Genomic DNA, 26,067 nt, shown 5'->3' on the forward strand with positions numbered 1-26,067 from the left:
TGAGATCTAGTGCCCTCTTCTGGCATGCAGGCATACATGCAGACAAAACAATGATAAATGAACATCTTTTAAAAAAGAAAAGAAAAACCCTGTCTCAAATAAAAAACAAACAATTTATTAGTTTTTTGAAAGCATTTCTTCCTTTTTTTAAAGACAGGGTCTCATAATAAAAAGCTCTAGCTGACCTGTAACATGCTATATAGACCAGGCTAGTCTTGAACTCAAGAGTTTCACCTGTTTATACCTCCTAAGCACTGGGATTATTTTATTTTTATGTGTGTGTGTGTGACTATGTGTATATATGTGTAGCACATGTATACAGGTGCCCATTGAGGACAGGAGAGTTTTTCCTTCCTCAATGGAATAAACCCTCATCTCCTGGACCTGGGGTTACAAGTGGTTTTGAGCCTCCATGTGGGTGCTGGAACTGGAACACAGGTACTCTGAAAGAGCAGTAAGTGTGCCTAACCACCGAGCCATTTCTCCAACTTTTTCTTTAAAAAAAAAACAAAAACCCCAGAGCCTCATTATAGCTCAGAATGGCCTCAAACTCATCATGCTCCTGCTCTCAGGCTCCAGTGTTAGGATAACAGGTATGTGCTACTGTCCTTAATTAAAGCTCATCCTCAATTTTACCTTTTGTTGTGCTGACTTCATATATGGGCAGATATTCTTTCAAACAGAAACATCCCTATGTCCCTTTTCCTTTTTTTATTTTTTGTTTTGCGGGGGTGAGGGGGAGTGGGGGAGGTGTTGGTCAAGACAGGGTTTCTCTGTGTAACCCTGGCAGTCCTAGAACTCACTTTGTGGACCAGGTTGGCCTGGAACTCACAGAGATCCACCTGCCATAGTTTCCCAAGTACTGGGATTAGAAGCATGTGCCACCACCAACTGACAGTCCCCCCCTTTTTTTCTAACATCACTTTACATGTTATCAGATTACTTCTAACATGGTAAGATTAAGTACTAAAGGGAGGGGGGTGGATCTCTGTGAGTTCAAGGCCAGCCTGATCTACAAAACAAGTTCTAGGACAGCCAAGACTATCACACAAAGAAATCCTATCTCGAAAAAAAAAAAATCAAAGAAATAAATAAATACTTAGCCAGGTACTGGCCCATAGTCTCTAATCCCAACATTCAGGATGCTAAAGCAGAAGTACTACTAATTTTAAGGATACATAATTTCAAGTCCAGACTGGGCTATAGAATAAAACTCTGGCTCAATAACATACATTTCAGGCCAGCCTGGACTTCATAATGAGTTCTAAGACAGCCAAACTACACAGAGACCATGTCTAAATACATAAATAACAAAGACATGCATATACACATAAACACAAAATAAACTTACCATCATCCTTCTGTTGTACATGAACAACCCTCTGGAAACTGGTACTCACTGCATTGTATAAATCTAGTGCAGCTGCTTTCTTTGCAATCTGTCGTTTCAGTAAATCTGGCAAACCACTCATTAGAAAATCACGCTTTGCTTTAAACTGTACATCACAATCCTGAGTTTGTTCTAATGAGTCTTGACTTTGAAGAAAATTATTTGGAAAAAATAAAAGCAAAAGTTATAAGCACCAAAATGAATAAATTGACAACCTGAGTTCAATTTCCTAGTACCTACAACATAGAAGAGAGAATCAACACCAACAAATTGTATTCTGATCTTTCACAAGCACGGCACATGTGTTTATGCACATGTAAGTAAATAAATGTAATAAAAATAATTTTAAGCCGGGCATTGGTGGCTCATGCCTTTAATCCCAGCACTCGTGAGGCAGAGGCAGGTGGATCTCTGTGAGTTGGAGACCAGCCTGGTCTACAAGAGCTAGTTCCAGGACAGCCTCCAAAGCCACAGAGAAACACTGTCTCGAAAAATAAGAAACAAAAAAAATTTTTTAAAAAAATAGCCAGGTGTTGTAGTGCATGCCTTTAATCTCAGCATTCAGGCCAAGGTAGGATCACTTAGAGACTAGCCAAGTCTACATAATAAGTTCCAAGACAACTAGATCTTATCTGTAAATAAATAAATGAAGTAAAATAAAATGAAGAACAAGCTATTTAGGGTCAGTGTGAGACTCAGCAGGTAAAGGTACTTGCTATCAATCTTATGTCCTAGGTTCAATCTCTAGACCAACAGGGTAGTAAGAACAAAACCAAATCTCTGCCCTATAAATGCACCACACACACAAGTAAATAAATAAATGCAAAAATTGTAAAGAACAATTTATCTAGAAAGTTAACACTTTTAAATTTTATCTTCAACCTAATGAGCACTTGCCACACAAGCCTAAGCCTGACAACTTGAGTTCCATCCCTGGAACCCACACAGAGGAAAGAACCAACTCACAATCTCCTCTGACCTTCACACCCATACCAACATAAGCATGCATCAGCACAGATAGGCAACCAGGAGTACACACACACAAAATGAAATCTAAAAAAATTTTCAGAATTAAGTACATTCAATCAATTAGTTGGTAAAATCCTTTTTGCTTATTACTCGTGTCAGAAAATTAAATAAGACAATATGTATATATATAAAAAAAGAAAAACCACAAAACAAAACATCTGTCATAGAAGGCACCCACGAAAATGCTAGCTGGGACTCTCTACATTTGGGAGTTTTCTTCTTTATGCCTGCTGTTTGGTCTGAGCCTAGAAAGCAAACTCAGGGTTGTACAATGATGCATGCATTCTACCTGCAAACTACAGCACGAGGTTGTTGTTATTAAATAAGCATATATATTATAATCAGAAAAACAAGGTCGGTGTCACAGTCAGAACTTAATACAATAGCTTGATGGGCGAACACTTCCCTAGTATATGCAAGAGCCTGTGTTCAATCTCCAGCACCACCAAAGAAAAGAAACAAATAAGCTGGATATAGTGGCATACACCTGTAATCCCAGCATTCAGGAAGCTAGGGAGTTGGAGCAGTGGAGGCAGAAAAAGTGTGGGTTTGTCACAGCTTGCATATCCTTCCTGGCCTGCCACATATACAAGGACTGAAAATTTCTATACAAATTTGGGTTGGTAAGTTTTACAAGGTTGCAAAAGAAAATTATGCATCTGTTTTCCTCTTTTCTTTGAGTAAAAACTGAGGGGCAGATGAGTCTTAACGCCAGATAAGAAGAATTAAATGGGGCTGGAGAGACAGTTCAACAGTTAAGAGCACTTGTTACTGAGTTCGGTTCTCAGTACCCATAATAGGAAGATCACAACTGCCTCTAACTCAAGGTCCAAGGGCTATGACCCTCTCTTCTGTCCTCTGAGTGCACCCACACCCATAAAGTATACAATCACACAGATATATAATTTTTAATTTTTTTTTTTTTAAAGATTCAACCTCAGAACTGGATACCTGAATTCTCTGTGTAGCCCTGTCTATCCTGGACCTTTCTCTGTAGACCAGGCTGGCCTTGAACACAGAGATCCACCTACCTCTGCCTCCAGAGTATTGGGATTAAAGGCATGAGCCAACACCAACCAGTGAATCTATGTAAAAAGCTTTTATTATAGCTGTGTGTGGTGGTACATATCTGGTTTTGTTGTTGTTTGATTTGGTGGTGGGGCACATGACACAGGGTTTCTCATTGTAGTCCTGGCTGTCCTTGAACTCACAGAGGTCTATCTGCCTCTGCCTCCTGAGTGCTGGGACTAAAGGCATGAGCAACCACCACCTGGCTGATGGTAAAAATCTGTAACTCTAGCACTGGGGGCGGGGGGAGTCAGGAGATCAAGGTTATCTTTGACTACATAATGAGTTCAAGGCCAGCCAGCACTACATGAAAATGTTCTAAATGAAACAAACAAAAAATATCGTATCTAGCAAGATGGCTCAACAAGTAAAGTGTTTGTCATGAAAGCTTGGTGACCTGAATTGAATCCCTGAAACCAACATAAAGATAGGAGAGGACCAACTTCACAAAGTTGTGCTCTGACTTTCACAAGTATGACCACCACTATGACAATTTTTTTAAAGTACACTCATGAGCTCACATAGACACACATACAGAAAAATAAACAAACCAACAAAACAAAACCCAAAACAACCCTGAAAGACTTATTGTGTTGACAAACAGCTGAAATCAAAGCAAATTTGAGAGTATAGGTGGAAGGATTGTCAGGCGCAGTATAGCCTAAACTATGATGTGAACTCAGGGGCAGGGTTAGCTGCAAAGAGGCAAAGGAAATTTTCTTGAGAATCATGAGACTGTTCTCTATTTTTATTGCAGTGATGATTACAAATACGCACATTTGTTAATACTCAAACTGTTTACTTTCCCTGAGTAGTATTGCCCTAAGTAGTATATCTAAATGTAGCATAGCCAACTGTAGTGCCATGCAACTACTACAGTCCCACCTACTCAGAAAGCTGACGCATGGTTTACTTGAACCCGGAAATTTGAAGCCAGATAGAGCAACAGGGAGAAATAAGGGAGGTAGAGAGTCTCTACTCCTATTAATACAGAAATGTATATTACCTTTAAAATATTTTCAGAACAAGAAGACCAGACAATGAAAATGGATAGCTCAGGTGATCCAGCCTCTCAAAATGCCTCTGCTAGTCTCAGGATTTTGCATTAAAACAGCTTCAAGGCTGAAGTGTTCCAGCCTCACAAACTACTCCAGCTAAGACCCAATAATTATTACCCTAATTTTCTCAAGGTTCCCCCACAGACAACAGGAAGTAGTCTAGAGAATGATGCCCACATCCCTAAGAGGTGGAGTGTGGGTGGGTTATGGTTGTTCAACACATTATATATGTTTGTCATTATTTATGGGGAATGGTTACAAGTTGTTATTGGCTATAATCAGAAAAAACACTAAACAAAGGAGTTAAATTCAAAGATGTCTTTCTAAAGGAAAAAAGGAGATATGATATAGAAATGATAGGAAAAAAGGGGTAGATTATTGAATCTACTTAAATCTAAAAAACAACCATTAATGTCAAAATATTTTAAATTGGATAGATTTTTGTTTATTGATACAATTTGAAAGTTAATTTTGTTATATTGTATGTATGCTTCTATTCTTGTTTGGGGTATTGTGTCTATGCAGCTCATTTTAAAATGTAAAGTATAATTAAGAAATACAGACTAATAGTCATCTATAATAGTCAAACATAGTCATATCATGTATGTTTTCAAGGTCATACACAGATTTATTTAGAAAGATAGGTGGTCTTCAAATACTTCTACAGACTATGGCATTTAATATGCTTAATAACCTAGGTCATGACAAGGAGATATGGCTGCTCCTTGACAGCACCAATTTATTTTAAAAGAAGATGGTGGCTGGGCTATGGTAGTGCATGCCTTTAATCCCAGCACTCAAGGTAGAGGTAGGCTGATCTCTCTGAGTTCCAGGCCAGCCTGATCTACAGAGCAAAAGTTCCAGGGCAGACTCCAAAGCTACACAGAGAAACCCTGTTTCAAAGAAACAAAAACAAACAAAGAAGATGATATGTATCAAAGAACCTCCATATGGAGTTTTGCTTTCTTTATGGCAAAAGCTGGCCAGCTCCGCAGAGAAACTGCCCTGAACTCAACTGCTGACAGTATACTGTCCAGCAGGACACAAAATAAAGTGCTGCCAAACTTTGCTAAGACACAGCAGGGCAGTCCTTCAAAAATTCCCTGCTTCTCAGAACTACCTCTCACATGTACTAGGCCTGTAGGCCAAAGTTAGCTGTCCCAATGTTACAGAAAAACTTTGAGTGACTGTCCAGGCAGCCAGATGTCCCTACACCTTCTGGAGTCTTTGAGGGAGTTAATTATTAATAATAATTATTATTAATTAATTAAATTTATAGTTTTCTTAGTTATGATAAAAATAAATTAGGTATAAAACTTTAGACTCACAAAGATAAAATAGATAATAGAACATTTCCTCTTATTTTGCCAAAAAACAAATGGACTGGAAATTGCAGCTGTAATTCTTACTTGATAAATGTTTTTGTTATATATAGTTTTACTATGTTAAAGTTAAACCTTTTTTAATTAGATAAAATGAGGGAAATGTTATGAAATAATCTTTTCGTACACTGTAAAGATATGTCTTGCTAAGGCACCTTCTGATTGGTTTATTTTATTTTATTTTTCTGATTGGTTTAAAAAAAAACAGCTGACTGGCTGATAGCTAGGCAGGAGGAATAGGTGGGAGAGTCAGACACAGAGGATGCTGGGAAGAAAAAGGATGGAGTCTCAGGAGTCATAACAGGATGCAGAGAGAAGCAAAATGAATGTGCTGTGTTTAAAGAAGGTACTACCACATTTCAGAGTGTAGATAGGAAATATGGGTTAACTGAAAATGTAAGAGATAACTACTAACAAGCCTGAGCCATCTGCCAAGGATTTATAATTAATTAATAGTAAGTCTCTGAGTGATTATTTGGGAATTATTGCTGGGACACAGAGAAACTCTGCCTACAAAGGTGTGTTTTTTTTTTTTTTTTTTTTTTTTTTGTTTATGTTGCATTTGTTTAATTACCTAAAGATGTGTTGCATTTGTTTAGCCTTGTCTGCCTAATGTACCTGATTGATCTAATAAAAAGCTGAACAACCTATACGTAGGCAGCAGAAAGGATAGGCAGGGCTGGCCAGGAAAGAGAATAATAAATAGGAGAAATCTAGGCTCGAGAACAAGAAAGAAGAGAATGAGGAGAAAGAGGGACACATCTGGGGCAAGAAGACAGGCAGCCAGACATGAGAAGCAGTGAAGTAAGATATACAGAAGGAAAGAAAAGTAAAAAGCTCTACGGCAAAAGGTAAATAAAGACAAATAAGTTAATTTAAGTTAAAAGAGCTAGCCAGAAATATGCCTAAGCTAGGCTAAGCATTCATAACTAATAAGAAGTCTCTATTGGCCGGGGGAGGGGTGTGTGTGTGTGTGTGTGTGTGTGTGTGTGTGTGTGTGCGCGTGCGTGCGTGCGTGCATGCGTGTGTGTGTGTGTGTGTGTGTGTGTGTGTGTGTGTGTATACACCTTTGATCCTAGCACTCTGAAAGCAGAGGCAAGTGAATCTGTGAGCTCCAGGCAGATTGATCTACCCAACTAGTTCCAGAACAGCCAGGGCTAGACAAAGAAACCCTGTCTTGAAAACAAAATCAACAACAACAGTGTCTGTGTCATGATTTGGGAGCTGGTTGGTGGTCCCAAAATAAAAAACATGCTATACCATCTAAATCTGTAAGTAAGCTCCCAACTAACTGCCTTGCTTTATAAGAGCTGCCTTGGTCATGGTGTCAATTTGCAGCATTCAAATAGTGAATAAGGCAGTATGCAAATCTTTAAAAAGGAATAAAAATAGATACTTTAAATAATAATCTCTTGTCATGAAGGTGGTGGCATTAATAAGAAAACACACACACACACACACACACACACACAAGCACATATAATCTTTCTAGAGTAAAACATGATTCCAGGCATAACCTAAAACCCAGTAATCATGAAAAGATTTCACCAGATATGGATGAAGATAGAGGGCCTGCCTGGGTAACTTAGCAAGACCCTGTCTCAAATAAATAAATGTAGGGCTGGGTGCTTGACTAGTACAAGGTCCTCTGTTTAATTTCCAGTACTGGAGAAAAACATAAACACACACACACACACACACACACACAATTTATCTCCGAAAATCTATTCACATATCACTTCCAACAACTTAGCTTCCATTCCCAACATCTCAAACCTGTACTCCTACATCTATTTTAACTTATTTTTCATTCTACCCTTTTAAATAAATAAAAAAGCAAAAAATAGGGTCTTAGATAACCTGGGCTGGCCTCACATTCTCTATGTAACTGAAGATGGCTCTGAACCTCTGACCCTTCTGCCTTAATTTTGTAAAGGCTAGGATTACAGGTGTCTAACATCACACCCAAATTATTCAGAGGTAGAAATTAAACTTGTGGCTCTAAGCAAGTTAGACAAAGTACTCTACCAACCTGTATCCCACTGTTTATGCAGGCATAAGATTCATCAAGTAGGCACATTAAGCTTTCATAAACCTAATATGTTTACATGTATATTCATGCCTAAAACCCTTTTGCATTTGTTTCATTCTTAGTAAACTCTTCAGCATGGCATCTATGGTCCTCTACTGGTTGGTAACTATCTCTCCAGTTAACCTTGCATTCCTCTCCTGCTCTGATGCTCAGGTCACAGTAGCATTTTTCCCATCATTGGTACTTAGCACATTCCTTGTAGCCCAAGGTACTATGCACACATAGTTCCCTCTGGCTAGAACACTATCCCTCTCCTTGATGTGCCCCTGCTTTTTCTTCACAGGTCAGGTAAAGAAAATGACCTGTGAAATAACCAAACAAAAATCTCTTTAATATAAACTAAAACAATTTTGTGCCTTTCCTTAGCACAATGTCAATTCTTCATTTGGTAAGCCAGTTAATGTTTAATTATAGATTTATTCCCTCTGGAAGCTATAAACCTTATGAGGACAAGTAATGTGTTTTCTGTAACATTCCTATTGTCAAAAAATAGTGCCTGGTATATTGTAGACATTTAAATATTTACTGAACAAGAGACATGAACAAAGATTGATAATTTGGGGTTTTTTTTTTTTTAATTCTGCTATTTTATGTGAAATAACCCCAAAGCCTTTACAAAAACCTAAGACCTTCAACAGTAGTGCAAGCATTATCAACAGTACTTATTTGTTTATTTTTCAGGGGACAGCACAAACTCAGAAAAGTATGTTTTAAACTTCACCAGAGGGCTGAGGAGACAACTCAAGTGAGTCAAGCATTTGTCATATAAGTGTGGAGATTAGAGCTGCAATGCCCAGCACTCACAGAAAAGCTGGGTAATAGAGAAACACTCTTGTTATCAGCTTCTAACCTCCATTTATACATTTATGAGCAACTGCACACAAGTACACAAACACACATGTGAGCACAGATACCCACAAATATGCTATATACATACACCACACACACACATGCAAAATAAAAAAAGATTTCAAATGGTCATTGTCATCTAATTAAACAAGTAGATACAACTTGTATTCCCTAAAATATTAAATGTTTATATATTTGGATTGGACTGACCTGCTTTCGTCCAAATCAATGACAGGAACAGCTGTTCTCTTAGTCTTTTTGGCAAGAAATAAAGGAGCAATTTTCATTTTTCCTTAGAAAAAGGAATATTTGGGTTAGTATTAAATGTTTAGCATCTCCACTTCAGTTATCTCTAAAAACTTCTATAAATCTAACTTTTCAACTATAAAAATGCTATATAATAATGTTTCATCAACTTGGTAATAGCGGAACTCCCTGGAAAACTTTCATTTTTAACCACAGCATCCCATAATGTATACCTTAAATTTTGCTCAGTACATCAAGGAAAAATACCTAAAATTTGAAATGTTTTAGTGTTAAGAAATGAACAAACACTACCACCTCCTGCCTTTAATCCCAGAACTCAAGAGGCAGAGGCAGGAGGATCTCTTTGAGTTCAAGGCTAGCCTGTTCTACAATTGAGCTCCAGGATAGGCTCCAAATCTACAAAGAAACCCTGTGTTGAAAAAACCAATAAACAAACAAACAAGTAAATAAATGAAGCTGAGCATGGTAGGGCATACCTTTATTCCCAGCTCTTAGAAGGCAGAGAGGCCAGTTGATTTCTGAGTTCAAAGCCAGCTTGTACTACATAGTAAGTTCCAGAACAGGTATGATTGTGAAGTGAGACCTTGTGTCAATAAATAAATAGTTGGGGCCGGAGAGATGACTCAGCAGTTAAGAGCACTGGCTGCTCTTTCAGAGTTCCTGAGTTCAATTCCCAGCAACCACATGGTGGCTCACAGTTATTTGTAATGGGATCTGACGCCCTCTTCTGCCATGCAGGTATACATGCAGGTAGAGCTCTCACATACACACAACACATAAATAAACCTTTAAAAATAAATAGTTAATGAATAAATAAATCTTATTTTTTAAAAAATGAGGGCTGTAGAGATGGCTAAGTAGGTAGAGTTGGACAAACCAGGTTTCATGCCTGAAGCCCATGTATAAACCACAAGTGGAAGGTGAAGAGCCATACCTGAAACTGTCTTGCTCCCTCACATGGGAGCACACAAATCAATCAATAAATTTGAAAAAAGTAGGGAAATGTGCTGAGCAGTGGTGTTTAATCCCAGCACTCGGAAGGCAGGGGTAGGAAAATCTCTTTGAGTTCCAGGCCATTATTTTCTACAAGAGGTAGTTCAGGACACCCAAAGCTACACAGAGGAACCCTATCTTTAAAAAATTAAACCACCAAAATGATAATAATAATAGTAATAAGGAAATTAATTGTATGGTTTTGGTTTGTTTTGGTGTTTCAAGACAGGGTTTCCCTGTGTAGCTCTGGCTGTCCTAGAATTTGCTCTGCCAACCAGGCTGGACTTGAATTCACAGAGTTCTGCCTGCCTCTGCATCTCGATTAAAGGCATGTGCTATCACACCCAGCTATAAGGAAATGTTTTAATGAACACAGAAAAATCTGACAGTCAATTTTGGGAGCTGCTAAGTATATGTATACAGAAATACAATAATTTAAAGTTATGTCCCAATACAAAATTTAAAAAATAAGATGTTCATTTTTTTTTTCAAAAGCTTGATCAAAATTTCAAAAGCTTGATCAAAACGGAAATAATTAGGCAGGCAAGATGGCAGACTACAATACCAGCACTTGAAGGTGAACACAGGAAGATGAGAAGTTTAAGGCCAGCCTCAACTACATAGAAAGTAACTTGCCTGGTGACAAGGAGATCCTGACCCACAAAAAACAAAACAAAAAAGAGCCAGGCATAATGGTACATGCCTTTAATCCCACCCCTTTTCAGGCAGAGGCAGACAGATCTCAGCCAGGGAAACATAGTGAGAACCTGTCTCAAAAAAGAAAACAAGCAAAATACCTAAATTTTCTATTTTATGGAATAAGACATTAACTTTGCACCAGAAAATTCAGAATTAATTGCCCCCAAACATTCTATTACTATTCATCAGACAGTATTAAATCCAATTACCAGGAATATTTTTAGAAGGCTTGTTATTTTTTTTTCCTAGTACATCATTCAAATTCTTAAGTTTCTTCTGATTGTTCTCTGGTTGCTTTACAGAAGTTGGACTTGAATCTATTAGTATTATAGAGTCCTAAAACATAATAAGGAAGAAAAAAACCACTTTAATGTTACAGTATTCCCTATCCACAAGAGATTCCAATAACCCCAGTGCATACCTAAGCCTCTCAGATGGTGTCACAAACGTACATACCTGATAACACACACTTCGAGCCGTAACTTTTACAGATTGAGGTGTGACAGTGAAACTGAAGGAATTTCCTTTTTTCTTCATAATTTCACAGATAAATGATTCTTACTACAGATGTTTTCAATTTCAAAATATAACTTTCTCTCCTTGAGACAGGTCATCCTAGTATATCCCTGGCTGTCCTGAAACTTGCTCTGCTAATCTCAAACTCCTACCTACCACTGTCTGGGATGCTCAGGGTAAAGGCATGTACCATCATGCCGAGGTTCATTCCTTATTCATTGAAGAATTTTCACCTTTTTCACTACTTCTTTTTTGTGTACCCAAATTGCCAGTATTACTATTCTTACACTATGGAGCCACTATCTAGCAAAATAAGGATGCCTGATCACAAGCATTGTTAGATCAGATAACTTAAGTGGCTACTAAATAACTATTGGATAGATGGCATATAAAGGATAAATACACTGGAAAAGGGGATAGTTGATATCATAGAAGGCTGGGGGAAGTAGCTCAGCTGGTAGAAGTCTCCCATATTTTATTATAAAATGTTTTATGAACTGTCCAGAATAGAAAATCTATAGAAATAGAAAGAGGATAAATAGCTGTCATAGAGAAATGGGAAGACTGGAAAGCAACAGCAAAGGGGAATGGTGTCCTCTTTGGAGGTAATGGAAATGTTCTAAACTGGCATAGTGGCACAGACAACCCCAGCTGGGGCAAAAGAATGGAGACTTTGAAGGACCCTGGACTACACAGTAAGATCCTGTTTCAAAAAACAGAAAATTTTCTAAAATTGATTATATTAGAAGCACAATTTTGAATGTATTTGAAGACACTGAATTTCATACTTTTTTCTTTTTTCTTTTTTTGAGACAGGGACTCATTGTACACCAGGCTGCCTTTGAAATTATCACATAGCCTGAGGATCACCCCCAACTTCTGATTCCTCTGTTTTACCTCCCTAGTGCTACAATTCCAGGTATGTATCATTACACCTTAGGTTTTGAAATGGCCAACTGTACAGCATATAAATTATATCTCAATAAAACTTTTTAAAAATTAGGAGGTAGTGGTTTTAGCAGGATAGTAGAGAATTCTCAGGTAGAAGACAGTCCTTGGAATATGAATTTCAAAGTGAGAAAATAAACAGTGAAAAGTGAACTATCTGGGGAGCAATGAAATTTAGTATGGCTGTGGTAAGGAACTGCTTGGGGAATGGGAAGAATAGGTTCAGTTTACAAGATACCTTAAGTGACCTGAGACTGGACTATATCCTGTAAACCAAAGGCTTTTAAAGCAGAGTGTCCACCATGTCCAGGCTATCAAATGTGACCTTACAGCTTTGTAAAGGTTTTCTTCTCCCACCATAATAACAAAACAGTAACAACTGTATCAATGGATAAGGGAATACTTACATCTGTCTCTGGTGACTTCTCCCTCTCAGGAAGTGTCTGGTGCCTAGAGGACCTTCTCAAGGGCACCGCTGTGTCTTCAGTCTTTGACCCACTGACTCGAAAAGCTTTTGCTTTCTCAATGAGTTGTTTTGCTTTTGATACATTTTTTGAAGTACTGTTTGCCTAGACAAAAGTTTGAACTATTAATTCAGAACACAGCAAGAATTTCATATTTGAGAATTAAAAAAAACCCAGAAATATATAATAGAAAAAATACCTTTATATCACACTAATAGTCAACCAAGAAATGATTATTCAAATCTTACCAGGGTCCCCACATGCAAATGTATTTAGTGATAATTACTATGCTTTTTAAAAATCTGTAATTATCATTGTAAGTGTATCTACGTATGTGTAAAATACCCAGAAGGGCTGGAGAGATGGCTCAGTATGAGAATCTGAGTTTAAAAAACCAGAAACAGCTGAGTAGTAGTGACGCACACCTTTAATCCCAGCACTCAGGAGGCAGAGGCAGGTGGATCTCTGTGAGTTCTAGACCAGGTGTACATAAAGAGACCTTGTTTCATACAAGGGATAAAGAACAAAGAGAGAGAGAGGCTGGAGGGTGGCTCCAGAGGCCCTGAGTTCAATTCCCAGCAACTACATGGTGGTTCACAAACATTTACAATGAAATCTGATGCCCTCTTCTGGCTTGCAGGTATATATGCAAACAGAACACTGCATATATAATAAATAAATAAATCTTAAAAAAAAAAAAAACCAAAAAACACAGTTATCTTAGTAGTTACTAGCACAAGGTTCATTTGCCACCATCCAGCAGATCTGAAACCCTTTTCTGGTTTCTTCAGGTACTGCACACTTGTGATGCAGGATCAAAAGCAGGCAAAACACCCAGAAATAGAATATAAAAATAAAGAAAATTAAAACAAAACAAAGCACATAGGGAGACTGAAGCAGTCCAATCACATATTCAATGCCTGCCTGTCTGCCTATTATATTGAGTTCAAGGCCAGCTAATCAACTTAGGAAAACCATGACTCAAAAAAAAAAAAAAAAAAAACCAAAGAGAAAGAAAAAAGAAAGAAAGAAAAGTAAAAGAGGGCAGAGGATAAGGTTTTACTTAACCTAGGATGCATAAGACCTAGGGCCTTACACATCCCAGCACTGTCCCCATGACCCCCAAAGCTAATTCAGTCACATAAAACACTCTGTGTGTGTGTGTGTGTGTGTGTGTGTGTGTGTGTGTGTGTGTGTGTGTGATAAGGTTTTACTTAACCTAGGATGCATAAGACCTAGGGCCTTACACATCCCAGCACTGTCCCCATGACCCCCAAAGCTAATTCAGTCACATAAAACACTCTGTGTATGTGTGTGTGTGTGTGTGTGTGTGTGTGTGTGTGTGTGTGTATGATCAGACTCAGGGCAGCAGGCTTGAGCCCACATGATCTATCTTTTTTTTTGGGTGGGGAGAAGGGTGTTGAGACAGGGATTCTCTGTGTAACAGTCCTGGCTGTCCTGGCACAGTGAAATTCCTTAACATATTAATAAACTACATAGAAGAACAGGGAATAAATAGCACAGGTTGTAATTAATGGACTCAAATACATGGAATCTTTTTTGACATGACTAGACATGACATGACAGTAACTATTGCCAGTCTTTTAAGGAAACAGTATCACATTCAGGACTCCAATATTTTGATTACCTTTTTCTTCTGAGAAGTGAAATCTCCCTCAGTTGTTTCAGATTTCTTAGATCTTTTCTTGGATTTTTTGGGAGTACTAATTCTAGTGAATTTCATTCTGGGGGGAAAAAAAGACATTTACACATATTTTCATAATAATTTACAAGAATCTTAACTATAAAAACAAACCAGTTAAGAGCCGGGTGTTAGAGGTGTACCGCTTTAGACCCAGCACTCAGGAGGCAGAGGCAGGCAGATCCCTGTGAGTTCAAGGCCAGCCTGATCTACAGAGCTAGTTCCAGGACAGGATCCAAAGCAATACAGAGAAACACTGTCTTGAAAAACAAAACAAAACAACAAAAAACAAACAAACAAATAAATAAAAACAAAAAAGCAAATAGTTAATATTCCAACTTAAAAAGAAAAAACAATTCTCATCAGTTTGATTCAACAGTAAGTCAATTTTTTTTATTTAATTCTGGTGCTGGGGATGGAATCATGTACATACTGAACAATCATTCTACCCCCAACCTACATTGCCAGCCTTAAGCTTTATCATTTATTGCTTCACTGAATAAACCCAGCTGGAGGTGGTGGCCCTCACCTTTAATCCCAGCATTCAAGAGGCAGGGGCAGGCAGATCTTTGTGAATTTGAGGCCAGTCTGGTCTCCAAAGCTAGTTCCAGGACAAGTAGGGCTACACAGAGAAACTCTGGACAAAAACCAAAAACAATGAAAGAAAAGAAAAATAATAAGCCTATTCAACACATTTTTAAAACCACTTTCTACTGTGGACAGCTTACTTTTCAATAAAATCTTGCTTGCTTGCAAAAAATTAAAATCAACAAGTCTTGCCAGGTCTTGGAAGGCAAAGGCAAGCCAGTCTGATCTAGAGAAGAGTTCCAGAACAGCCAAGCCTTCAACAAAGAAACCCTTCTCAAAGCCCCATCCCAAATAATAAGCCTTACTAGGTGTGATGACATGTTGTGGAATAATCTTTTTGTACACTGTGAAGATCTGTCACTTGAATTGGTTTAATAAAAAAACTGAACAGCCAATAGCTTGGCAGGATTTTCAGGGCAGAAAGGATGCTGAGAAGAAGGGTGTAGATGCAGGAAGTCATCAGCCAGGCAGAGGGGGAGCAAGACATACAGGACAGTTAAATGCCATGAGTCATGTGGCAACACATAGGTAGATAGAAATGGATTAAGTTATAAAAGCTAGCAAATCTAAGCTATCAACCAAGTTTTCATAATTCATAAGTCTCTGTATTATTGAGGAGCTGGCAGTCCTGACAAAAAGGTCCAACTACAAATGGCATCCAACATGAGGCCACATATATCTATGTAAGACCTGAGAAAGCTTTTAAAAACGTTCTAAACACACACACACAAAAAGGCAAACTCGGCTTCCCAGTCTCCTGCCTCTAATGCTGCATGGTACTGAAACATGTCTCCCAACAGCTGCCTGGGTGCTTAAGTCACCAGTGCCCCATGAGCTAAGCCACATAGTGAATTTAAGTTTTTGCTCATGCAGACAAAAAGGTTACAGATACAGAATAAAACAGGTCCAGACTGGGAAAACCTCTAAACAGGTTACAGTGTATTTAACAATGTGCCTAAAACATAAAATGGATACAGACAGTCATAGAAAAAAAAAATTTAAAAATAATAAACCAAATCTTTAGAGAGAAAGTTTAAAAAAAAAAAGCCACATAAGAATGGAAAATAGGGCAGGCATTGGTGGCACATGCCTTTAATCCCATTTAATCCCAGCTCTTGGGAAGCAGAGGCAGGTCGATCTCTGTGAGTTTGAGGTCAGTATGGTCAACAGAGCTAGTTCCAGGATGGGCTCCAAAGCAACAGAGAAACCCTGTCTCGAAAAACAAAACAAAACAAAAAAATCAATCAATCAATCAATCAATAAAAGAATGGAAAATACATGGGGAGTCTGGATCCTATATAATGTTTTATTAACTTTAAATTTTTTAAATGCTAATGTACAAAAAACAATAGCTGCTGAGAGACACTGAAGTATGGACACTGCTAAATTAAACCAACATTTTGAAAATGTCTTAACTTCAAAATGGAAGTCAATGTGCTGCATTCCGGGAGATGTTATGTTTTTGTTTCTCATGACTTATTAATACATGTCATCCTTTCATATGACATAGATAGATTTATAATACAGTTTGATTATACAGTCCAAACAGACTTAAAAAGTTGACAGATGCCTTTTACCTGCTCAAACATAAAACAAAAAATCAATTTAATTGACATGTATACACTATACATTCTGTACTTGTGTTAATACAGATATGTGTGTTACCCTTGAAAATTTATGTGTTTTCAGAGCAAGGAGACCAGACACCAATGAAAATGGGTAACCCAGGTGATCCAGCCTCTCAATGTCTCTGTTGCAGGTTCCTCAGAGTTCTGCATCTGGAATAGCTTCAAGATGGCTGGCTGAGATAGCCCAGCCTCAAGGACTTCTCCAGCTGGGACTTCAGATAAGCCTTACAATTTTCCATTAGACAGAGACTGGACAAGTTAGCTCTCCCAGGATTTGACCATTATCCCCACTTTCCCAGGGTCCACTAAAGATACCAATAGCCCCAGACAACAGGAAACAACCTAGAGAACACAATGCACATGTTCCCAAAAGTGAGGGGGATGGTATTTGGTCAAACAATGGGTTATGGATATTTATCATCATTTAGGGGAGTTAGTGACAAATTGTTACTGCTAATGGTCAGGAAAAAACTAAGAAAAAGAAATTAGATTCAGGGATCTCATTCTGAAAAGAAAAAAAAGGAATATAGAAATGATAGGATAAAAGGGTAGATTATTGAATCTACTTCTAAACTAAAAAAGCAACTTAGTCTTAAATATTTTACATTGGTATGGGTTTTTGCATGTTGATATAAATTTAAGATTATCTTTGTTATACTGTACATATGTTTCTACTCTTGTTTAAGTTATTTTGTATACTGATACAAATTTAAGGTTTTTTTTAGCATACTATATATACATTTCTACTCTTGTTTAAGGTATTGTACCTATAGAGCTCATTTTAACAATGTAATGTAAATTTCTAGTCCTTGAACGTTATTACAAACTATTAGGGATAATAAAAACAATGCAGGCTAGTAGTTACTCCCCTATAACAATCAAACATGTAGTCTCATGTTAGATACATTTTCAAGATCAAACAAAAATATATTTTAGATAGACACGTAGTCATCAACACTTCAGAGATGTACAGGATACAGCATTTAATAATGTTTTAATAATGTAAGACTTTGCATGACAATGAGATGTACCTGCTCCTGACAGTACCAATCTACTTAAAAAAAAAAAAAAAAAAGTATGATGGGCATCTAAGAAGCTCCACGTGGCATTTGCATTCTTTATGGCAAAAACTAGCCATTTGGGCAAGAAACTGCCCTTGCCTTGACTTCTGACAATATGGTATCCAAATAGGACCAGCAGGATACAAAGAAAAGTGACTGCCAAACTTTGCCAAGACAGGGTATGACAGTCCTTCAAAAATTCCTGCTTCACAGAAAAGTCTGTCAGATATTCTAGACCTATAGGCTGAAGATGGATTCAACCAATGTTGCAGAGGAAGCTTAGGTGACTGTCAGGCAACCAGCCGTTTCTGTCATTTGTATAGTTTCAGAATTGCTTATTCTGCACTTCCTGTTTACTAAGGTTCCTTCTATGGTTTTTTGATGGAGTTGAAGAGTAGACAGTCATAGTTTTCCTTAGTTATGATAGAAGGTAAATTAAGTACAGAGCTTTGGACTCATCAAGATAGAATAAATAATGGAGTGTTTTCCCCAAATATGCCAAAAACAAATGGACTGGACATAATATAATTCTTACCTGACAATTTTTCTTGTTTATAGTTTTATTATGTTAGCATTAAAACTTTTTCTTTTTATTGAGACAAAAGGGGGAAATGCTGTGAAACAATCTTTTTTACACTGTAAAGATTTGTCACTCAGATTGGTTTAATAAAAAGCTGAATAGCCAATAGCTTGGCAGGATTTTCAGAGTAGAAAAGACACTGGGAAGAAGGGCAGAGACACAGGGAATTGTCAGCCAGCTGCAAAGGAGGGTAGGTAAATGCCACCAATCACATGGCAACACATAGGTAAGTAGAAATGGGTTAATTTAAGTTTTAAGAACTAGTGGGACAAGCCTAAGCTACCAGCCAAGCTTTCATAATTAATAATAAGTCTCCATGTCATTGGGGAGCCAGCAGTCCTGAAGAAAAGGTTCAACTACAGTGATAACACACCTAAAATTCAAGCACTTGGGAACCAGAGGCAGAAGGATCACTCACACTATAGCTTTGTCTCTATAGCAAGTTCCAGGCTATCCAAGGAAGACCCTGTCTTAAAAATCAAAAAAAAAAAAAAAAAAAAAAAAAAAAAAAAAGAAAGAAAAAAAAGAAAGAGGGATAGAAAGAGGAAAAGAAAAGAAAGGAGGGGAGATAAGCCTACATAGCTAGCATGAGCAAAAGCCCTGAGCTTAAGCCTCACTCAGCACAGTAAAAACAAACAGAGAAAAATACTTCCTGAAGAAAATTAAAACTAGTCCCTGGATCGCTATTCCATTAGACAGGCCCAGCATTCAGGAATATACTCCATCATGCACTGACTGGTCAGTTTACCTAAGGAGTAACACTCAGCTAGGCATGGTGGCACATGTCTTTAATCTCAGCACCACAGACACAGAGGAAAGGGAATCTCTTTGAGTTGGAGGTCAGACTGGTCTACATAGAGTTCCAGGACAGCCAAGACACACAGAGAATTCCTGTTTCAAAACAACAACAAAAACTAACAACAAAAAAACACTCTGATGATTTATTTTTAATCACATATTTGATGCACTTATATTTGAGGACTACTACTCAACTATGACAAATAAGAGTTTAGTACTAATCTGGGTGGTGGTGGTGGTATATGCCTTACTCCCAGTACTTGGGAGGCAGAGATAGGTGAACCTTTATAAATACAAGGCCAACCTGGTCTACAGAGTGCCAAAAGAGGCTCCAAAGCTACACGAAGAAATCTTAGCTCAAAAAAAATAAAACAGAACGAAGAGTTTAGTACTAGATGGGCAGTGGTGGCATAGGTCTTTAATCCCAGCATTCGGGAAGCAGATGCAGGCAGATCTCTGTGACTTTGAGGCCAGCCTGGTCTACAGAGTGAGTTCCAGGACAACCAAGATAGAGAAACTCTATCTTGAAAAACAAAAACAAAACAACCCAAAAAACAAGGTTGGTGGCACAAATCTGTCATCCCAGCCACTTGGAAAAGTACAGAGAAGGTGAGCATGTTTAAGACCTGGCTGAAAATCAAGACCAGCCTGGGCAACCTAGGAGACCTTGTCTCAAAATAAAGAAGATGGGAATGTAGCTCAGTGGTAGACCACTTACCTGAGATTCAGTTCTCAGGTTTGTAAACATATAAAAAAACACACATATTTATAACTAAACTGTATTCTAGAAAATAAATGAACTCTTCAATGCTTGAAGAATTTCCCTTCCCAATTAAGAATACATGTAGAATGTTCCAACTTGAGAAGAAAAACAAAACTTTACCTAATGGGGCTCTCTGAATCAGAGGGTATTGTTATTAATTCTGCTGTGTACAGGCTGTGTTTTTCAGACATGCTGGCTGCTTTTGGAGTAGAAGCCTTCACTGGAGTAGTGTCCTGGGCATCCTCAGACTCAGAACCTCCAAGGGTGACTGTGGCAAGTGTGCTGCTGCCTCTTAGAGATCTCCTGGTTGATTTGGGTGTGGAAACGTTTACCAGCCTGTTTTCAGGATCAGCTTTGGAGTGTGTAACCATATCCCTGGTTGGTGTGCTGTGTTTTCTTGATTTATTTCTGTCACACAGAGACTTTTTTAAAGAGTCATGTGCTATATCTTCACAAACAAGACTTTCACTGTTAGGTAAGGAATTGCTTTTGAATACTTCAGACTTATGCCTTAAACTCCTTCGAAGGCTATTTTGCTTTTGTTTATCTTTTGAGGAAAAGGATGTTTGTTCCTTTTGCATGGTTTCTTCTCTGCTTCCACCTGGGATGGTCCTAGTGACTATCATTTTCTTATCCTTTTTCTTCAGCTTTTTACTTTTCTCTTTAGGAAAACTTGCTTTATCAGTGTGTGTCTGTGAACTGGCATGCTTTGAAATCATTTGGATATTAGGATTTTCTATGATTTTTTCAGAACTGTTATCTCCTTCTTCGTTTACAGATTTTTCACTTGTGTCTTTCTGCTTCTCCACAGGTTTCTTGAGCCCATTTTTAAGCAGTTCTGATGGTGGCTGTCTGAATGCTCTCATGAACTGCTGTCTCTCTTCCATGCTGCATTTCGGTACTGAAGCCTCAGAGCTCCCGGCTTCCAGCACAGCCAGTTCTAAATGTCCCTCCTGGATCACAACATTCGATTTCCTTTTCTGAACTGTCTGCTCATTTTCTGGATCAGAGAAGCTACTTTCAAGCTCAAGCTGTTTCTGTTTCAAAAAAATTGAGGGTATTTTCCCTTTCTTTTTGGGGGGAGTGGGGTGAACTTGTGCAAGAACAGTAACTGTCTTAAGGTGTACCTGTGGAGATACTTCACAGCTTTCTGATTCACCTTCAAAACCACTTTTGAACGCTTCACCAGGTCCAGAAGTAACACAGGCTGGCATCACAGGGTCAGGTATCTCTTCCACTCTAGCTGCCTTGTGACTTTTTAAAAATTCCTCATAGGAGACAGTTATTGTACTCTTGTTTAAATCAGCTATTTTGGTTGTACAAGCCCTGGAGTCTACATGATTTGTCGTCCTCTCGTTTTCATTGGCCTGGGAAGGTTTGGTCTGTTTACTGTCTTTACCACCTTTCTTATGAAGGCTTATTTCATCTGTCAAGGGTAAACTTTCAGACAGATCTAGTATCTTGCTGTGCTTCCTTTTTCTCAATCTTTTGCCATCATTTTTTGTGATGCCTTGTTTAGGATTTCCTTTCTGGGAGTTTCTTTTGGAGGTCATTGTATTGGGCTGGTTTCTGCTGTCCTGACTGCTTTCTTCAAGAACCTCTACATGTCTCTTGTAAAGGAAAACATCAGTTTCCACAAAATCACTTAAACTGCAGTCTTCCTTATGATCACCACTACTAACTTCAACTGGAGATTCAATTTTCATATCATTCAGCCGATGAGATAAATTAACTCTCTTTCCTTTCTTCTTAAGTTCCATATTTGAGAGCACTTCCAAAGTTGTCTTAGACTCTTTGCTATTGCCAACAAGCAAAGAGGGAGATGGCTTTATCTTGCACTCCTTTGTCAACTGTAGCTTCTCATTTGTGGGTGAAGTCTTTCTAAAATAATGAAGAATGTTACTGGGTTTTGGTGGAGAGAAGACTTTGTCTCCAGTCTTCTCTATTGGTAATAAATATTTGGTAATGGTTTCACAGGAAGAGCCGTCATCATCTTTTCTCCGCTTTTTACATGGCTAGCAATTTTAAAAAAAGGAGGGAAAAACACATTTATTTCAAGTAAAATAATATGAAATAGTAACTGTAAACACAAATTTAACAGTGCAAATAAATGGAGAGAAAAACTCTGAACAGCTATTTTATTTGTGTGTATACATACAAGATGTGTGTGATGCATGCATACACGTGTACATAAGGAGGATGCATGCAGAGGCTGGAGAAGGGTGTCAGGTGTCATGCTCTATCACTTATTTCCTTGTAGGTTTTCTCATGATACCTGGAGCTAGCTTGGTGACCAGCAATCTTCCTGTCTTTGCTTCCCCATAACACTGGAGTTATAGGCCTGTACAGCCATATCTGACTTGCTGGGGATTTGAACTGAGCTATATACCAAGGCTACTTTAGGTTAAAAAAAAAAAGAAACATTAGAAAGAAAATGACCTTTAATGTTAAACCTACATTCAAAATTTAATGTTATAACAAGTTACATGTGTAATTTTTATACTTTACACCACTATACTTCAATAAAAAGTTTATATTGCTAGGTGTGGTGGTTTATGCCTTTAATCCCAGTATTTAGGAGTCTATAAGCTGGAGGCCAGCTTGGTCAACAGAGAGAGTTCCAGGCCAGTCAGGGCCACTGGACAGATAGTCAGACCTTGCCTCAAAAACAAATAAACAAAAAACAACAACAAAGTTTATATTGATCAGCACTCAGAAATCTGAGACTGATCTCTATGATTTTGAAGACAGCCTGGTCTGCATAGCAAGCTCCAGGCCAGGGACTATAGTGAGACTGTAGTTCAAACAAACAAAACAAAACAAAACAAAACAAACAAAAAAAAAATTTACATTGAAATAAAACTAAACTCATAAGAAAACACAAATTTCTACTGTCCTCTGATTATTTTACTTTAGTTTGTGTTTTTGAGAAAGTATGTTTCTATGTAGCCCCAGCTGTCCTAGAACTCACTATGTCTGCCTCTACCCCCCAAATGCTGAGACTACAGGTGTCAATCACCATGCCCTACCTACCCTCTATAACCTTAGAATAGCACCATCTACCTCACAGAATCTATACTGCATACATTAAAATATGTGGAGCCTAACACAGGGTAGGGTTCCTACAAACAATTCGTTCTGCTTTACTTTTTTGGTTAAAAATAAACACATCATCCCAAGTATCTCTAAGAAATAGTGACTTATTTAAGAAGCACAGAACCAACAAAAGAACACTTGCCACAAGTCTACTGTTTTGCTACTATAAGTCACTGCATACCTCCTGCGTACCCTCACAGAATCAAGGAGATTATAACACTAAGGACAGTTACATTCGTATTAGTCACTTTCAGTCAGCAATGCTACTTGCATCCAGGCTAACCAGAGATTACAATGAACCCAGGTATGGCTAATGAAAACTGGGCAAGACACTGGCTGCTAGGAAGAGAGCATAAAGCCCAAGGTAGACAATCATGAGCCAGGTGATACTATTAAGAAAAACTATTATTAAAAAAAATGATTTTCATTGCCATAACTAGGTTGTACCTAGGTATGCACAAAATCCTGGATTTGGTTCCCACCACTAAGTAAAACCAAGCATGGTGGCACATGCCTGCAACTCCATCACTGAGGAGATAGAGGCAGAAGCATCAGAAGCTCAAGGTGAATTTAAAAGGACATTATTTCTCAGTCCGTTTCTACGTGTATTGTACATTTCAAGTATAAACAAAAGCTGGGCATGGTGACGTACACCCATAATCCCAGTACCTTGGAAGCTGGGGCAGGAGGGCTATAGGGAACTGGAAGCCCTCCTAGGTTGCACAGAGTTCCAGGTCAGCATGGACTTCAGGATGAGAACTCAAAGAAACAAGGATAAATAACATATACTACTTATAAAGACCCTTAAACCTGGCCTAGAAATTCACTAAATTAAGCAAATGTGTTGTGGTGGTTTGAACAAGAATGGCCCTATAAGCACATATATTTGAATTCTTAGTAATCAGAAAGTGACACTATTTAAGAATTAGAAGATGTGGCCTTGTTGGAGAAAGTGTGTCACTGGCAGCAGTGAGGGAGGGGGGTGGGCGGGGTGAGCCTTGATATTTTCAAACTCCCATGCCAGGCTCAGTCTCCCTCTCCCTTGGTCTGCATGTCAGGATGTAGTCTCAGCTACTGCTCCAAGCATTGTGAGTATGCTCCTGCATGATAATGGACTAAACCTCTGAAACTGTAAGTAAACCTCAATTAAATGGTTTTCTTTTAATAGTTGCCTTGGGGTGGGGAGAGAAATGGAGGAAGGGGGGAATGGGGTTGGTATGTAAAATGAAAACTAATTTTTTTTAAATTAAAAAATAAGCTGCCTTCGTCATGGTATCTCTTCATAGCAAATAAAACAGTGACTAAGACATATGTATATAAAACCAAAATGATGAAAATGAGTTAATAAATGTACCAGTAACTTGCATAACTAAAAATGCATACTACTATATTGGTCACAAAATAATTATTTGCTGTGCACGGTCACACATGCCTTTAATCACAGCATTCAGGAGGCAGAGATAGGCAGACATCTCTGAGTTCAAGGCCAGTCTGTCTGGTCTATATATCTAATGGGACTGTCTAATAAATAAATTAACAAACAAGCAAACAACTCCATTAGTTTCCATACACACCCCACTCCCTGCTGGTATAAGCACTCTGCCAACTGAGCTACTTCTCTAGCCCTAACTTTTTTCTGTCTTTTGCTTCACTGAACCTTACCCCTGAGCTATATTTCCATCCTACTATCAATCTAACTTCTCAGTTCATTTGAAAAATGTATATGTATATATCTGCCAAAATAACAAAGACATTGTTTTTAAAGATAAGTAATAAGGACGAGATTTTCATTTTTAGAAAATTCAAATGAATTAACAAAGCTATTGTGGTTAAAAGCATAGCAATGATGCTGCACAAGTAGGCAAGAAGCTCAATGGAGTGTGTCTGAAAAGCAAAAGCAGACAAGGCTGTATAAGAATTCATACAGGGGTCCTTGACAGGGCCCATCAGGCAAAGGTATTTGCTGCCAAGCAGAGTTAGGACCTAGTTTGATTCCCAGGACCATGGTAACAAGGGATACCTCTTCCCACAAGTTGCCCTCTGACCTCCACACATATGCTCACCCCTGCAATACAATAAATAAACAAATGTAGCTAAATTACTTTTAGAAAGAATTTAAGTGGTAAAACTGACATTCAAATTAATAGGCAAAAGACAGTGAGAGAACTGACTCCTATAAGTTGTCCTGTGATCTCCACACCACCAAAAACAAATGTAAATTCACCAATGTAACAAGAAAGAAAAACAAGCCTGAGAAAGTGGCGAGAGCCTTCAATCCCAGCACTCAGGTGGCAGAGGCAGGAGAATCTCTTTTGAGTCTAAGCCAGCCTGATCTATAGAATGAATTCCAAGACAGACAGAACTATACAGAGAAACCCTGTCTCAAAAAACAAAACAAAGAGTTAGAATTGAAGTGAACACACATCTTAGCTCACTTCAAAGGCCCCGGAACACATTAATTAGGATGCTAGTCTGACCTATGGTGTATAAACAAAACATAGCAGCTATGAAGATGCACAAGCTTGTGATCCCAACATTTGGAAAGTGATACAGGAGAATCAGTAGGTCCGAATCCAGCTTGGGTATTTTTCTATCTACATATACATATCAGCCATGTACTTTAAGATCCTAACCACTACTTAATGGCATAGAATATCATTATGGTTGCTTAGAGTATTTTTATTTCTTTCTGTAACCCAGGGCTCCCCACATTAAACACTGTCCCCAGCTTAGTGTATTGTCTGAAATATGGTAAATACAGAATACCTAACATGTTACTGAAACTCTTAACTACATTAAGCTCCGCAGCAATGAGAAACCGACTTAAGTACCTCACTTAATTCTTAAGTGACATTCTAAATGGAATTCCTAGGACAGATGTGCGTTTGTACCGACTAGATGAACTTAAAGCTTTTTTTTATCTTTTCTCACTGTTCTATGATTCCACATCATGCACAAAGAATTTGAGTCTGAGATCCTCGGTGACATGTTATTCCATTAATGTTTCAGGACCCGGGAACAGTGGTTTTTTAAAACTTGAGCTTACAGCAAGCCCGAAAATTTCTGAGATTTCCAATTAGTGCTTAGCACGACACA

At 38.2% G+C, this 26,067-nt stretch overlaps 1 protein-coding gene across 1 annotated transcript in view; it reads right to left on the minus strand.

Moving 5' to 3' along the window:
* Positions 1-26,067, minus strand: part of Atad5 (ATPase family AAA domain containing 5) — a 54,171-nt gene that overhangs the window by 27,514 nt on the left and 590 nt on the right. Inside the window, exons 2-7 of the mRNA XM_051179819.1 lie at positions 19,996-21,890; positions 14,404-14,500; positions 12,699-12,860; positions 11,037-11,163; positions 9,079-9,160; positions 1,352-1,536 (exon numbers count right to left, since the gene is read on the minus strand). Of these exons, the coding sequence (XP_051035776.1) occupies positions 1,352-1,536; positions 9,079-9,160; positions 11,037-11,163; positions 12,699-12,860; positions 14,404-14,500; positions 19,996-21,890 (2,548 nt within the window). The remainder of the gene's footprint in view (positions 1-1,351; positions 1,537-9,078; positions 9,161-11,036; positions 11,164-12,698; positions 12,861-14,403; positions 14,501-19,995; positions 21,891-26,067) is intronic.

The sequence above is a fragment of the Phodopus roborovskii genome, unplaced genomic scaffold (genome assembly GCF_943737965.1).
Source record: "Phodopus roborovskii unplaced genomic scaffold, PHOROB, whole genome shotgun sequence".
NCBI classification, from domain to species: Eukaryota; Metazoa; Chordata; class Mammalia; order Rodentia; family Cricetidae; genus Phodopus; species Phodopus roborovskii.